This window comes from Strigops habroptila, chromosome 7 (genome assembly GCF_004027225.2).
Source record: "Strigops habroptila isolate Jane chromosome 7, bStrHab1.2.pri, whole genome shotgun sequence".
In the NCBI taxonomy this organism is placed as follows: Eukaryota; Metazoa; Chordata; class Aves; order Psittaciformes; family Psittacidae; genus Strigops; species Strigops habroptila.
In genome coordinates this window covers 6,211,278-6,228,680 of record NC_044283.2, presented here as the reverse complement: position 1 = coordinate 6,228,680, position 17,403 = coordinate 6,211,278, and the positions used below count along the sequence as shown (strand labels likewise).

At 47.0% G+C, this 17,403-nt stretch overlaps 1 protein-coding gene across 4 annotated transcripts in view; it reads right to left on the bottom strand.

Moving 5' to 3' along the window:
- The window catches only part of REEP1 (receptor accessory protein 1), a 68,862-nt gene extending 52,821 nt beyond the window's left edge, over window positions 1-16,041 (bottom strand). For 3 of the 4 annotated variants that reach the window (XM_030493077.1, XM_030493078.1, XM_030493076.1), the window contains exon 1: window positions 15,575-16,041. In XM_030493077.1, the coding sequence (XP_030348937.1) occupies window positions 15,575-15,606 (32 nt within the window). In that variant the 5' untranslated portion in view covers window positions 15,607-16,041. The remainder of the gene's footprint in view (window positions 1-15,574) is intronic. The other variant, XM_030493079.1, reaches the window with a different exon arrangement.
- Window positions 16,042-17,403: the final 1,362 nt, after the last annotated feature.

Sequence of the window (17,403 nt, the reverse complement as noted above, 5' to 3'; positions counted from 1 at the left end):
AGTGGGTTTATGGTAATGCTGTTGCATGATCTATCCTTACACAAAGCCACCAGTCGGGAGGTCGTTATCAGCTTATTTACCTCTGTGCCAAACACCACAGCCCACGGGCTGGAGCTGAGCTAAGATGACACTGCCTTGCTGCTGCTGGAGCTGGGAACCTCCAAGAGAAAGGAAGTGACCCTACACATGCCTCATAGTCATGCTGTGATCATTTCTGAAAGGATCAGAGGCTGCAAAACCTTAATCCAGCTTATTGAAAGGCCTTCCTTAAATGACAATCATCTCCCTCACAGCACCTAAATTCATCCTTTAGAAGCTGGAGAATTGAATTTTCAGGTTAAGTGAAGAAAGAAGAAATGAAACTGATTCTAAGAAGTTTTATATTCAGCATTTTCAAACGGTTCACCTGTGTAACAGCACAAATACCCACTCCAGGATTCAGGAAGCTTTAGTTTCTCTGACTTACTAATTCTAAGAGGCTTTCCAGGCCTCTAACTGAGTGCATAGCAGGACCCGAGGCACAAATACCAGCGCCTCTCAAAGTCTTACCATCCTCCATTAGTTGTCTCCAAGCCTTTGGGAGATAGTTGAGTTCTCATATCCCCATTTTAGAGGTTGGTTTCTTCTCAGCCCAGCTGAGCACCCCCCTGGTTGGACATTCATCATGCAGCACTGACATGCAAAAGCTGCATCTGGTGTGCCTTTAACTTGTGGGGTTGGGCAGGATATTGTCACTCTTGCTGGCTTAGGGCATACCAGCAGTAGTGTGGGTGTAGTAAGATACTCTCAGGAGGAGACGCAGCCACAGAGCCTCTAAGATTCATGCCATTCCCTCAGGAACTCGCACGTTGCCCAGAACCACAGCCTAAATTAAAAGCTTCTGACTTGCAATTCACTTTGCAGGTGCATGTGACAGATATAACCCGTGCAGTTTGCACACAGGATTCTAAACTCTCTTTGGGTTTACTCCACAAAGAGTATAGATGTACAAATGTACATCAAGACAGAAATAGTGGAGTTTAGTCATTTCTTCAGCACTCTGGGACGTTTCTTAAACTGCAAGGCTTCTCTTCCGAACTTTGGAATCTCTTTACATCTATTCAACCTTCCTACATCACAAGTCATCCCACAGCTGAATATACTTCTGCTACAAAAAGACAATTACTTCCCTGCTCCTCCCAAACCCTTTTATCCCATTATCTCCAGGTTTTATAGTTCTTTGACCAATATCTGATTTCTTTTTTTAATTTCTGGTGGTTTCCTATCTTACCATAGCTTTTCCATGAAGCTTAACAGGTGAAATACTTTCCTGCTACACCAAGGACTCTAGATCTCAGTCCCTGTAGTGTTTTAGTAAGGAAACTTCAGGTCTTTAACTAAAGATAAGACAGAGGAAGTGGGTTTTTTTACCTTCCACCAATTTTCATAGCACTACTACTACCCATCGGCACTACAGTTTTAAACAACCAGCTATTACCTATAGTGAAGGAGAGACTTACTAGCAGGGACAGGTACCTAGTGAAGCATCTCACAGCACAGCACTTCCTACTGAGAGCTTCACAACATAAACTGGAAATCAAAATCATACATTTTGGATAGAGATATTCCTAGGGTAAAATCCTTTAGATAAAAGATAAAAAAGATGAAAGCTGCCTTGAGAGAAAAGGCATCTTTCAGAGATGATGAATATCTACAGGTTCCATTGACCATGCTGGAAATTAACTGGCTTTCACCACTGGAAAGCAGCAGTTTGGTCCCAGCCCAATGGGAGATCTGGAAACAGAAGTCACAGTTCCAGGCTACGTTCTGTGCCAGCCTTTATCACCGCCATCATTGCACTTAGATGATCTCACCCTGTGAGCACAGCTTAGCATCACAAGACTGCCAGTTCTCACATTTGTTCATTTAATCTCATCAGGTGATGTCCTGAAAGTGATTAGAGGAACATCTCTGTTCAAAATAAATCCTCAGAGTGAATGGTTTCTCAGGAAAGAGCAGACAACCAATCTGCAGGTTCAGAGTAGAGAATCTGATGCACAGAGATAGATATATAGGCACATTCTATAAAGGTTAGGATTTAAAATCCAGCCTCACAATTTGGTGAAGGGGCTTGAGATTCAGGGTTTTTTAATGCCTCCTGACAGCAGTATTGCTATGCAGATACTCAATCCTCATTCTGATAGAAAATGTCATGTTCCCATCTGCATTCCATTTTGATCTCTCCCAGACTTCTCTTATCTTTTTGGATTGCAGGCTTTGGCTGAGAGCATTACAGAGCAAAAGGGATAAGGCACGCCATTCTCTTCTGCATTTCCCCAAACCCCAGCGTGTTCAGATCAAAGCCTGCGACACAGGCATAGCTCCAATCTTACACCATGAGTAACACCTCTTTGTTTCAGGCATGAGCAAAAAGGCAGAGCACTGCACAATTCAGAACAGCAAAGGCTTTGCCTCTTCTTGTTCTTTTGGCTTAGGGACTTCACCTCTTTTCCTTTCTTACCTTGTCTTACACACATGTACCTTGCAGCTGGTAGCTACTCACAATACAGAATGAAATACAAACTGAGGCTTAGGAGCCAGATGGAGGCTTCACAGAAATAACTGGAGAGGAAAGCAAAGGGAAAGACAGTCACTGCTTCCAAGTTACAGAGATTTCTAAGCAAGCAGCTGCTTGAGAAGGCAGCTTGTGCTTTTTGTGGGAACACCCACACTGCCTGCTATCTTATGTATGCTTTGCCATCGCTTCTTATTCATTGTGATACTGCTGGTTGAAATGCCACAGGCCAGCGCTTGTTCTCCTTCCCAGGCAAGAAGATTCACACAGAAGGATGACAGTGTTACAAATGCCACTCTCCAGACACAAAGCGTTGCTGTTTTGAAATGAAATGGTTAATTGTCTCAAATACAACATGTAGCTGTATAAAAGGAGCCTCGAGAACTGGGCCTTCACAGACTTCTCTTACTGATGGACTGACTGGCCAGAGTGAGGTTTCTTGGTTTCAAGAACATACCTAAAACACAATAGTGTTTGAACAGGGACCTGATTTGTTACAGCCAAGTATCTGCAAACCTCAGCAGAATGGTAATTGGAAAAGAATGCTGAGCCATTCCAGTGGCTGGAGAGCACATCCTAGTGCAAACACCTCAGGACACACTATAGCAAAGAGAGGAAAAATATCTCATCTATTAGTAAATCCCGGGTGTGGGGAGAGGTTTTACAGAATGGATTTACATGACATTAACTCTGAATCAAGACACTAAGGGAAGCAGACAGTTTAGATTTAAGTACCGTGCAAAATCTGGCATAGTATTTATGTACTTAAAATGCATGTCCTGCCTCATGGATGGAAGGCAGGATCTTTCATTCTGGCTGTATGCAAGTCTCTTACCCAGCTCTGCTCACCCTGCAGTGATCTAGGAATAGTCTCTACAAACATGCATAGGGTCTGTATCATCAATCACGTATGTCACATCCCCCAGGCGCTGGAAATGGCTGTCAGCAAGTCCTGGGGATTCCCAGTTGGGGAAAGCCTGCAAAGCAGCACTGGTTTAAGATAGCCAGGATCAGGGATGCTTGCTAAGAGCTAATGGCAGCAGGCTGTGGTTAGCTAGCACGCTGCAAGGTGCAGCACCCTCTGTAACAGACCTTGACACGAGGGCACAGGGATGAAATATGAGAGATGACACAGTTTCTCCCTGTCTGACATGATTAAAGTAGCTTTTAAAATACATGTGCTTGAGTGGCCTGCAATAAGGCATTAGGGTTCTTTAAACTGAATCTAAACAGAAGGTGGTTGTGCTCTTCATCCTCACCTTTCAGTGGGTATTAACCCTTATGAGAGAAAAGCTCTATAGTGAAGCTCAGCAGAGAGCTCTGGATCTGAGGTCAGAAACAGGCTGAGAGAGCTGGGCTGGGGCAGCCTGGAGAAGAGAAGGTTCAGGGAAGACCTCAGAGCAGCTCCAGTGCCTAACGGGGCTACAAGAAACCTGGAGAGGGGCTTTGGACAAGGGCCTGTAGGGACAGGCCAAGGGGAATGGCTTTAACCTGCCAGAGGGGAGATTGAGATGAGCTCTTAGGCAGAAGCTCTTCCCTGTGAGGGTGCTGAGGCGCTGGCACAGGGTGCCCAGAGAAGCTGTGGCTGCCCCATCCCTGGCAGTGTTCAAGGCCAGGTTGGACACAGGGGCTTGGAGCAACCTGCTCTAGTGGAAGGTGTCCCTGCCCGTGGCAGGGGGTTGGAACTGGATAAGCTTTAAGCTCCCTTCCAACCCAAACCATTCCATGAAATCTTCATTACAGGCTTTGGGACAGCCCGTATGATTGGCTCTGGTTGCTGATGTGCAGGTAAAACCAAATTCCAACCTAGCGATTGAATTCCCAACACTAAAGAAAGGATAAAACAACTGTTCTGACAGAATCATGTCTTTGGGAGCCCTTGATCCTCCATCTGTCCCCACTCAAGGGCACTTTAACTTAAGGCTCGTAAGGAACAGAAGTCCTCTGTTATCCCGAAGTGGCCAATTTCTGTCCTATAACTCAATTTTCTAGGATCCAGCTGGCACCTTCTACAAGGTCCTCACTGTTCTGAGCTGCAAACACAACCTTGGCATTCTGACCTGAGCAGATTTACACCACTCTCTGACTTCAGCAGAGCTGCAGCAGTTAACACAACTTGAAGCCCTGATATTGCCTTAGGGATAAGAAAATGATTGAGGTTTGCATTGAACCAGCATTTTCCAGCTATTCATTCCCTCTGTCTGCAGAACATCCACCCTTGATCCTTCAGGTTCACCACAAGCCAGGACTGAGAATTCTTTGTGGTAGTTCTTGTTAAAATTGGGCAATGCATCACTCAGCCAACTTCCACTGACACAACAGAGAAGCTGCAGTTATTCCCAATCTGAACTATTTTCCCCCTCTCATACACTGTGGGGTTGTTGTTAGGAGGTTACATCACGAATTATTCTATTGAATTCCATCTTTTCTGTTTCATTTATTTCATTTCACAAGGATTCTGTATCTCTGCTCATGTGCCTGTAAGGCTTTTTTGAGCTTATAAAATGATACACTTATTTGATTGCTAGATTAGAGGAAAAGAGTTGGTGCAATTCCTGTTGGATCTAAGAACCTTCAAATCTCCTAAGTGAATGTGTGGTTACTCAGTTATCTCTGTGTTCAGGTGCTGGATCATCATTACCAATTCCCATCTAACAGCCAGCTGTGACATAACACACCATATACAAAATATATGTATATACCATTTATACACCATATACAAGGATCTATCTCAAAATGTATCCAAATAGTGATGGAATCAGCTTTATCTAATGCTGTGAGATGGGAAACTACAAGCACAGACACAGGTATAAGCAGTAAAACAGAGATTCTAGTAGGCCTGCTAAAAATCACCACAGTAATCAGATTCATGACAGTTATAGCTACACGCATCCACAGCTATGGATATATCCATGAGAGAGAGATGATACCCCGAGAAGGGATTATTAGATCACAGTTTCCCCCTAAATCATTAGAGTCAGCAGGGGGTTGGTTTGAGTGCCTGCATTCTGACAGCTATGAAAAGAGGTCAGCACAATATAACAAACAGGAGAAAATTCCTACAACATCTATGCAGGAAGCTATTTACTCTTAGTTCACTCTGCTTTTAAGGTATCTGTTTTAAGTAACAGCTTCCTCTATTTGATCCTACAAGAAAGACCCTTTCTGCATATAGGACAGCAGAGTGTGTTGCCATGGAAATTTTTATGATCTACTTAAATTCAACAAATCCAACCTTATGGAGTGTATTCCCCCGAGTATCTCCATTTAATTATTAATATTCTTTGTAAATAGCAGCATCTTTCCGGTTTGGCCAAAATCCTCATAAGCAGAGTTAAAACAATAAACCTGGGAAGTGGAATCCTTTGTTCAGCTGCAAACCAGGTACAATGAAGCCAGGGAAAATGTAAAGAGCCTCCAAGCTGCCCTGTCAATGTGCTTCAACTCACATCTACATAGATCATCTGGAAGGAAGGAAGTCTCATTCAGTGCCTGTGCCCATTATTGTCGCAGTCTTTTCTCTTGAAATATATCACTAAACCTAAAGCCTTTCAGCCTCTGGGCAGCTCCAGCATCCATCTTTCTCCTTCAAATGTCACCATGAATTCTGCAGGTAGATTTTACAAGGCAGATGGTGTTATTCAGGCTGGGGATAGCTTGTTGTGGGTCACATAATATGGGTGGCTCAAAGGGCTAAGTTTAGACATGCACAGACTTATGGCCTCCTAAATCCCCAGCAGAAGAGGAAGCAGGACAAGCAAAACTCTTCCAATGAGCCCAATGAGGCTCAAGAGCCTCCAACTGCTTGCCCATGAAGGGGTCCAAGGCAGAGCGTGGCCCAGAGCAGCCCTGTGGGAACTAAGGCAGAACAGCAGCCTTATCACTATGGTTGTTTGACTGTAGCCTGGGTGAGATGGTCTCCCCACATCATCACACCAAGTGTGAGAGCACTTGGGCTGAAGACATCAAGACAAGGGTAGCCATGAAGTGTTGGGTGACAGGAGAAGGTTGTCTTCCTGTGATTGCTCTGCTCTTAATCTTGACCACATGCTTCCGATTTCTCCTCCCTAGAGAGGTATTCCTTATGAAATGCCATCTAAGATTGCTGGTGTTACTCCTCCAGGAGTGCTCCTCAAGGACTGACAATCAGGATTGATCTGTCACAAGAAAGGCCATCCCTATGCAAAACATCGCAAAGCACCCTGAACTTTCAACCATTGCCTTGGAAATCTTGGCTCTAAATTCATATTTATAGTGCCAAATTCTACTGCAGAGAGTGTGCCTCATGCCCACAGCAGGGTCTATCCCATGTGAAGCAGAACTGATAGCTTATATGGACAGAAGTTACCACTAAAGCCTATTTTACAGGTACCACATTAAGAAAGAATAACTAACTTGCCCTCTTCCTACAGGGATTTTGCAGCACTGCTGAATCAAGGCTCTTGGTATTCTCATACAGAATGTGCAGCACAAGTCTCTCCCTCCTCCCTCGTACAAGGCTGGTTATTTGTCATAAGCCTCCCTCTAAAACAGGAGGCAAGAAACGTCTGTCAGGTTTTGGCTTTCCTCTAAAAACACTTATTTAGAGGCTGAAAACAAGAAATAGAATAAATGAGCTCAACTGAGCTGAATGAAAGGAAGCAACAGCGTGAACTCAACAGCTCCTTGAGCAGGAGCTGCAACTATTGACGCTGATAGCACTGACTTGCTTGGTAGACTCAAAGGCAGGCGACACACGTTGCCTGGCATCCCTGGGACCCAGCCAGAAAGGCACCAAATTCCCGACAAACATGAGGGACATTCCTTCTAGCTCCTCACAAACAGGTTCATCAATAGTGGTTTTTTTGCCCTGTAAAACTGGCCATTTTGGAAAGCAAAAGATGACTGTTGGCTCCATCAGAGAGAAGGCGGGAAGACAAACTGCAGCTTTATCGACCAGTTGATCGATTCCTCCTTTGGAATTGGTGTTTATTTATCAGCAATCAGTGCATGAGCAGGAAGGGACGCAGCAAACAAGAAGGCAGCATCTAAAGAAACAACTGTTATGCAGCATGACAGCAGGGCAGCGTTCCCAGCTGTCCCCCCGGCGCTCCCAAGAGTCTGACTCCAACCTGACACCTAATCCTCTGCCTCCATATAAATGTGTGTCTCTTCTGAAACACAACCCCTGCTCTTCGGTTCTACTGTACAACCAACCTCTCTGCTTCTTCAGTATCATCCTTGCCTTTCTGGCTATGTGGCAGCCTATAGGTCACTGCTTTATCACCCGTATCAAACTAAAACCCCTTGTCCTCACCTTCTAGATCCTGCAAAATGCATCTACAAGGAACAAAAAGCAGGGTACCCTACTAAGGAGATGTGCCTGCTCTGAGGTTCGTATCAAAAGATGAAGCTTGGAAAGCATCACCCATGTTTCTAGTCCTGACATGCTGCTTCGGGTCCTGCCTGCAGGATGAGACAAAACCCCCTCCAGTTATCTCAGTCCTTCTCCTCAGAAACACACAATTCCAAGATAAAACACAGCTTTCATTTTGTGACTACTTCTAGTTCATTCTCACCACTGTGCCCACCATCTGGTTTGCCTGTATTTCACCAGTTTAAATTAGGAGCTCCTCAGAGCAGGAATCTTGGCCTACTACATGCATGTGAAATGCCAAAACGGAACATGAACACTGTACCAGGAATAGTGTCACAAAGAAATTACCAAGGAGCTCAGGATCAGTCTCATAAATGATTCACATCGAAGGCAGAGCTGCATTTATTCATACATTATTTATTCTTATATTACTACAGAATTCAGGAGAACCAACTAGAGACTAAATGCCATTGCCAAGGGTGCCCAGGGAGGAAATTAACTGTATCCCAGTGAAACCAGGACATGCTGTAAAATCAAAATCCTAAATGAGACTTCCTGCCCAAAAGAGCTTACAAAATTGCATACGAGTGATAATGAAAGTATGGGACATGAATGAAAGCATGAGACATGGGAAAGTATTGTGAGGGTGGTGAGGCACTGGAATGGGTTGCCCAAAGAAGTGGTGAATGCTCCATCCCTGGCAGTGTTCAAGGCCAGGTTGGACAGAGCCTTGAGTGACATGGTTTAGTGTGAGGTGTCCCTGCCCATGGCAGGGGGTTGGAACTAGATGATCTTAAGGTCCTTTCCAACCCAAATCACTCTGTGATTCTATGACACCTTCCTCTGCAAAAAGCAGCATGTGATGAACTTCAACACCACAGATGATTTAAGTGAGATTTTGCCATCTAAGTGTTTTGCTTGCCAAGAGCCCCATTACAAGGATGCATCCCTCCATTAAGCTGTTTCAACTCACCAGACCTACCTGAACTGTGCTGAGTGACCCTGATCCAGTCAAGTGGAGAAGTCAACAGATGGAAACCTAGGCTGAGATCCTAGCTGCCTAATGAGGACAGAGAAGCAATGCTGACATATAGAAGTTCTATGGCAATCCAAACTGCAGCACCCAAGTCTTCACCTACATTTACAATTAGCCTGAAAGTCTCCAAGATACCATCTTTGTCTGCTGAAAGCATGGAAGCAGAAAGGCAAATGCAGACCTTAGTACTTAGAAGCAACTGCTCAAGAAGTAGGAGGCATGATCACAGAGTGGTTTGTGTTGGAAGGGAGCTTAAAGCTCATCCAGTTCCAACCCCCTGCCACGGGCAGGGACACCTTCCACTAGAGCAGGTTGCTCCAAGCCCCTGTGTCCAACCTGGCCTTGAACACTGCCAGGGATGGGGCAGCCACAGCTTCTCTGGGCACCCTGTGCCAGCGCCTCAGCACCCTCACAGTGGTAAAGAATTTCTTCCTAATACCTAAGGCTTTACCAGTTGTAGGTAGTGTAATGCCTGACTTGGTAGCCTGACTTGGGCAGTCTGCCTGTTGCATTCTGCTGCCTGTGACACTGACAACGGCACTGAGGATCTGAAAGGGAGTGGGTCATTATTCAGAATATTTAAGCCTTTGATTGTTTGACTATTCCAGGTAGCACCTATTTAAGGTTTTGATCTACCCCTCTCACACCCATCACAAATCCACAAAATGAACCACGACCACACTGCCCAATTCCCTTTATCTGATCCCCTTCCATTAATTTATTGATCAAGAAGCCTGGAGGAAATACACCTTTATATATAGGTTATATAGTTATATAGCTATAGTTATATAGGTTTTCTGTGGAATATTGGACACATCACTCGATCCCCCTGTGCCTCAGCGCCCTTACCAGTACAATGGCAGCAAAAATCATTCTAACACAGCACTAAATGAACGCTTCAAAGTGTTTTAACACAGTGAAATGGAAAGAGTCCCACAAAGGCAGAATACTGCAGTAAGGCAGCTATAAAGACCAACTTCCTCAGCTCTTTTCCACAACTTGGAGCTTGGTACAACATCCTTCCTCGCCAAACCGGGACTAGTCACATCTGTGCAGTGCACACAAGAAACGCTTCCCCATTGGGGCTAGAAGCGTTCCCAGCACATCTGTGCCTGAGCAGGAATATCTGGGTCAGGCTGGCAGAGCAGCAGCAGCGTTATCCTGCAGTGCCAGCACCACGGTCACATTTCACATGAAGGGCAAAGCAAATGTCGCACCTGCGCTGGAGGCGCCTCTGTCACTGTCACCAGCAGGTCCTGCCCCCTCTGTACAGGCTGCGGCAGAGATGCACGTGGTGGGTGCTGAGCTGGGAGCCAGAGACCACTTGCTGCTCATGTAATCCCAGACTGGTTTGGGTGGAAGGGACCTTAAAGCTCATCCAGTTCCAACCCCCTGCCACGGGCAGGGACACCTTCCACTAGAGCAGATTGCTCCAAGCCCCTGTGTCCAACCTGGCCTTGAACACTGCCAGGGATGGGGCAGCCACAGCTTCTCTGGGCACCCTGTGCCAGCACCTCAGCACCCTCACAGGGAAGAGCTTCTGCCTAACATTTAATCTAAATCCACCCTCTTTCAGTTTAAAGCCATTTCACACAGAGAAATACCAGAATCCTTCACACCACCTGCCAGCACCAAGTAAATAATGTAGACTGTGAAGAGGGACCTTCACACGTGGTGTGGAACAACTGAGACACTGACATTCCAATAACCAAAAGCATGGGGCTGTGCTATCCCTTCACCTGCTTGAGCAGATCCTGTCTCTGCCTGCCTCTAGGAAAGAGGATACAAGTTACTCTCTACCATCATATAGTATCCATTTATATGGATTTGGGGGGGTTTTTTATTCATAAATCTCTCCAGGCTTCCCATACACATGACAAAGAGGAGCAAGAAGGATGTGCTAAATTTCACTAAAATGGAAAAGAGGAAAGAGAAAGCTGACAAATTGTAACTGGGAAGGAAATTTCACTCATCAGGTTAAAGAATTCTTTGGTTCCTGTTTGGCTTTGTTCAGAACTACCTACTTCCAGTGGCACCCAGAAGAAAGAATGCTTTTGGTAAATCCCTGTTACTTCCACACAGGGCTGGGAATTCTCTGTTCATATCTGTGGCTGCCACCCTACTTTACATCAAGCCGTAAGAGATCAGACAGGCCATTACTGGTGTTTTGATTTAAAAGAAAACAAATACAGGCAAAAAAGCATAATTAAGGCTGTGGGTTTCACCAGGAGGAACATATTTAACCATTTTGCAATAATCTGTAATGCACTCCTAAGCTCCTCACAGCAGGAATTCAAACGTCCAAGGCACACAGCATCATCCCAGCTACTGACGTGTCTGACCCAGCCTCATTTCTACTGACATCTCCTTCCTTTGCCACACATTGCAGATGAAAAGGCTTTCATAGTGCCTAACTTTCAGAATTGGAGCCAAAATCTGTGTTTCTGCTCTGCATTACTCCAAGCACAAAGAGCAAGTTCCTCGTTTGTGGGCAAAGAATAGGAATTCCATGCAAATGCAATAGGCTGCATTTACAAGGATGCTGGAGAGGGACTCTTCATCAGGGACTGGAGTGATAGGACAAGGGGTGATGGGTTCAAACTGAAACAGGGGAAGTTCAGGTTAGACATAAGGAAGAAGTTCTTTACAGTGAGGGTGCTGAGGCACTGGAATGGGCTGCCCAAGGAAGTTGTGAATGCTCCATCCCTGGCAGTGTTCAAGGCCAGGTTGGACAGAGCCTTGGGCTAGATGACCTAGTGTGAGGTGTCCCTGCCCATGGCAGGGGGTTGGAACTAGATGATCTTAAGGTCCTTTCCAACCCAAACCATTCTATGTTTATATATATATACCACTTTTAACTTCAAAATGCTTTTAGACAACAGCCAAGAGGTATAGCAGACCAGCAACCACCTAGGATTGCCAGTGATGTGCACTGTAGCTGAACTGGACTGCAGTAATGAAGACAAATCCCAAGTCCTTCTGCTAGAGTGGTCTCTACCACTTGAAGCAAGAAAGAATCTCCTCTGAAATGAACAGCAATAAACTGCAGATGGTAGGACATGCCACTGATCCCTTCTGGTTTGTCTCAGGGAAGATGAATTCAGCACAGTTCATTACACTTCCCAGAGGAGGAAACTGAGATACAGGTGTGCCAGGATGTCCTTTGAGATGTACTCACAGATGATGAATAAAAAGGAGGCTGTAATTAAGCCACGAGTAAGGATGCGATCCCACTGCCGTAACTGTGAAAGACCAAGCAACAAATAACTCCAAAACCAAATAAAGCCAAAGAAGAACCAAAGAATTCTTTAACCTGATGCAACAATTATAGTTACACTGATCACAGACATCCCTTGGTGGAAAAGTCATCTATAATCTACTACCATAAGAAAAAGAACATCCTGATTTTGTTCTCATCGAGGTGAGCGAAAAAACTCCTTAGACCACAGGAGGATGAGAATTGAGCTCTTAAAGGAGAAATATCCAGGGATAGGATTATCTTTTTGTTCCACGTTTGTACAGTGCCTAGTGCAGGTCCTGACATAATAAAGCCTGTATCACACAGCTGTGGCAGGACAAGGTGCTGCTCTGAAGTTTCCCTCCAGCACATGGCTCCGCAGGTAGCACAGCATAAACCAGCACTCCAGCATTAACACAAAGCCGAACCACTACAGCTGAAATGATGGAAGAGGGTTGCAGTGAGCTGCCTGACTTCGCACTGAAGTGGGTGAGAAGTGCTCGCAGACTCCTCTCCTTCAGCAACATTTTGGAAACAGAAATTGCCAGGACAGAGACAGTAACAACCAAATCAGAGGCAGTGGAAGCAACAGGGCACCCAAGAGCCAAAGCAAAGGTTTGCATTTTGTTTTAAAGCCCTTCCTATTAGCTGAGTCATATCAGCCACAATCTCCACAGAGATCAGCAGAAGAGCACAAAGCATTATTCAGTGTGATGAAACCAAACCATATTCCGCCCCTAATCATTATTAGATAACAAGATTTGATGAAAAAGCAACTAAATAGGTGTTAGCGGGGGGGGGGGAAAACCCAACCAGCTGGTCACTGTACTTAGAGCACAGCTATCTGCTGATGGATCAACTAGTGCCTCAAAATGAGATTAGATAAATTAAATCTTTGTCATGATCATAATCTGAAGACCACAGTACTCAAGGAGTCAGTGATCCACCTAAGAGCAGAAGCAGGTCTGTGCTGTGCTGCCTTTCTTGGCCTTCTCACGCTGCACATTCCCCCTGGTGCAGGACCAACTCGGCTGGTTAATAGTAAGGAAGGAGCCTGTATGAATCTCACTGGTCACCAGCAAGAAACCACGTGCCTGTTCTTGTTTGTCTTGTCAGGGTTTCCAGCATCTGGTGGGATGTAAGGTTATCGATAGCCTCCTCTTTTTCATTATAATGTTAGCTCTAGGAAATGGGGTTTTACGCAATAACACTACAGGGTCCAAGTTTCTTTCTGGGATCATAACAAACCAGCACTTCCTGGTGCAAAACATTCTTAAAGGTTAGGAAAGCTGAAGCCCAATTAAGTTCTGTCAGGGCTTTAACCTGACAGAGGGGAGATTGAGATGAGCTCTTAGGCAGAAGCTCTTCCCTGTGAGGGTGCTGAGGCGCTGGCACAGGGTGCCCAGAGAAGCTGTGGCTGCCCCATCCCTGGCAGTGTTCAAGGCCAGGTTGGACACAGGGGCTTGGAGCAACCTGCTCTAGTGGCAGGTGTCCCTGCTCGGGGCAGGGGGTTGGAACTGGAGGAGCTTTAAGCTCTCTTCCAACCCAAACCATTCTAGGATTCTATGATACTAAGCAGCAGTGCAAAGACAGTAGGGATGAAGCTTGGCTTGCCCTAGGTTTCCTGCAAAAATCTTTTACAATTATTACTATGATTACTAAATGATTCATATTTACACTGTATATCCAAACTGTTGTTTGCCATTAAAATTCTAGCGTAACAAATAGTTGGTACCACCCTCTACACAGCTGATTTCACACTGTGCCATGCTATTCAGATACATAAAGCTGAAGAGAATGGGAAGGTTTCTATGTTCAGCTGATTCCTGACTGCAGATATCAACTGATCTATGTCCTGCCTCTACCAGGTTTTTACTCAGTCCATGTGTCTTAGATGAAATCACCCAGGTATGTGTCTGTGTGACAAAACAAGGAAGTTCAACTACTATCTCTCTGTAGACATTCTTTGTTGGTGAGGATGAGCTGGGTTCTGTGATGACAGGTTGTTTCAAAGTGGAAATTAGTCTAGTAGAGGAGAAAGAAAAGCAGCCTTGGGCAACGCACACTACACCTCCCATTGCTGTCAGAGATACCTGCACAGTTATATTGGTCAAATTAAATCATTGAAGTATTTAATATGCATTCCCATAATGAAGTGCAAACCCAGTAACACTGCAGCTGAATCCAGATGACACACCTCCAAGGGCTAAAGGCAACTCTGGAACCCCCCCAAAATCTTCATATCCGACAGCCACCTGATGTCTTAGTGATACAGAGACATGGCTTAGATCAAGGCGAGCTTTCTTTATGATGTTTTATCACCTATGGCAAAAGAGGAGACCTTGAAAATGCCTTTCTGGAACTATGCTGCTGGCGCAACATCACGGCACGTTTCTTTCAGACAAAGAAAGTGACAGGCCCTTGCAGACCCTCTGCAATAACTTCAGAGCACAACCCATGTTCTCCTCAGTCTGCGGCTATATGTAGCAGGGCAGAGGAAAGTGGCAAATGATTCATGTGATTCAGTGCACTAACCTTGACCAGCCCTGTTTCCAGCATGGAGACACAGCAGCCATCCTGCTGCCCCACCTTAAGCCTCAACTCCCTCCCTCCTCCCCCAGGAATTTTCCTACTGGCATTAAAATGCTGTTTCCTCACTGAATCTCTTCTCAGGTGCGGCAGATGAACATAAACCTCGAGCTCGCTCCGTTTTCCCCTGGTGCCTGGGAAGAATTTCCAAGGAATTTCTCATGTATTCCCACCTACACCACTTCCAGCTATGGAAAAAGCTGTAGGACGAGTGCAAAGAGCCACACGCTTCTCCTCAAAGGCTGAGCGGTTGAAGAGAAATCGAGCCCGGGTTTTGAGAGAGAGGACAGCAAGGTGCAAAGAGGGAAAGAACGATATTTGGTGTTTCTTCACCCAAAATAAGAGAGGAGGCGGCAGCGGGGGGAGCCCCCGCAGCGCCTCTCCCGCGCCCCCTCGCGAGTCCCCGCCGAGCCCCGCTAACAAAGCGCCGCTGCCCAAACCCACGTCCATTCCTTCCCCCCGCAGATGCTCGATCCCCTCCATCCTGACCCCGAGCCCCTTCATCACCGCGCAGCACCAACCACCCTCCTCCTCCTCCTCCTCCTCCCTTATCACCTCGCCTTTTCTCCTTCCACCCCCTTGGAACGCTCCCACGCTGGCAAACACCGCCTGACCCACCTATTTTCTCCTCACCAAAAGCAGCGGACAGCCCCATCCCTAACAACAACCGGCTAAATTTAGCCGAGCCACCACCACCACCACCGCGTATTCATAGCGCGGGTGAGCGGGACCAAGCAGCGCGGCACCGCACGGACACACGGACAGACACAAGCGTGCAGGTGCCGGCCCGCAGCTACTCACACCACAAGCCTGGAGATGATCCATGAGACCATGGCGCTGCGTGCCGCAGGGCTCGGCTCTCCCGCTGGGGAGGGCTCGCCCCGGCTCCTCGCCCGCCGCCGGCCGCCGCCCGAGTGAGCGGGGCGGGCGGCTCGGCCATCCGGCCCCGCAGCCTCAGCGCAGCCTCACTGGCGGCGGCGCCGCCGCCGGCAGCCAACGCGCAGCCGGGCCCGGCCGCGGAGATTGGGCAGGGCCCGCGGCCGCCGCCTCCCCTCCCCCCCCCCCCCCACCCCGCCCCGGTGCTCGGCGTTGCGGGAGGAGCGGGAGGGATGAGGAGATATGAGGAGATGCTCGCCCGCCGCTCCCTGCTCCCGTCGGCTTCCCCAGCGGGAGACACCCCCCACCCCGGGAGAGGGCGGTGGCTGGAGCACCGCAGCCGAGCAGGACACGAACCAAGCCTGTCTAGACTGCTCGTATCATAGAATCATAGAAGGGTTTGGGTTGGAAAGGACCTGAAGATCATCCAGTTCCAAGCACCTGCCATGGGCAGGGACACCTCACACTAGACCATGTCACCCAAGGCTCTGTCCAGCCTGGCCTTGAACACTGCCAGGGATGGAGCATTTACCACTTCTTTGGGCAACCTGTTCCAGTGCCTCATCACCCTCACAGTAAAGAACTTCTTCCTTATATCTAACCTGAACTTCCCCTGTTTCAGTTTAAACCCATCACACTTTGTCCTAGCAATGCAAGGGCAAAGCTAAGGGGTAGTGTCCATGGGCTTATTGGATACACAGGAAGAGATGGATTTCCCTCCATGCCCCAAAGTTTCCAGACACAAGAGACAAGGGTGTGAGCCACACGATCCAGGTGAATCCCCATCACTGGCAGTGATGACAGCCAACCATCTTTCCTCCACACTGATTTTCATTAGGGAGTCTCACAGCTGGCAGATCTCATTTCCACATGGAGCGTTTGCCCACATGCAAAACAACAAACCATAGAATCACAGAATCCCATGTTGGAAGGGACCTCAAGGATCATCTGATTCAACCTTCCTTGGCAAAGCATGACCTAGAGCAGATGTCCCAGCACCCTGCCCAGCCAAATCTTAACAGTGTTCACCACTTCCCTGAGGACAGGGTTTCATCCAGGATGTTGGCTTGACCTGCTTGACCTGTGGTTCTTCCCTAAGCTTCCTTTGGGTTCTCCTTCCTTTCCTTCACTATGTTGGCACATGCCAAATGTGACTAGATTGCCAGACATCATCATCCACTGGTGTTTCCCTTCTATCAGCCCATGGCAATTCATGTGTTTTCGTCTTGTGGCAACCCTTCAATCTCAAACTTGCCACCATGAGACCAGCCTTGAGGTTCACTGAGAAGCTGCTCCATGGAGCAGTCAGTCTGGTTTCAGGCATTAGGGCACTGCCTCCATGCCCAACAATTGTTCTTTTCTAGGACCGTGACTCTGCAGCAAATTTGCCCCCATCAGTCTGAGTCAGCAGAGCTGAAAGAGGCTGAAATTCCCTAATGTATCCTGAGTCACCTGTGAGGAGCTCTTCTAGGGAGAGACTGACCATTTCCAACCGGAGGTAGCAGAGGCAGGAGCTGATCAGAGACCTCCTGTCCATCCCCATGATCATCCTGTAATATCCAGTCCTTACCTACCTTCTTTCCCCTGCTCAGCTCCAAGTCCTCCATAACGGGAGCATCTGTTTTTATGTAGGCTCTCTGGACCTCATCCCCAGAAAACCAAGAGCACCGCTCATCCTCAGCTAAAGCTGCAGCTATAGACAGACATGTAGTTAAAGTTCAGCACCTCTACAACGTTATCTTCTAGAGGGAACA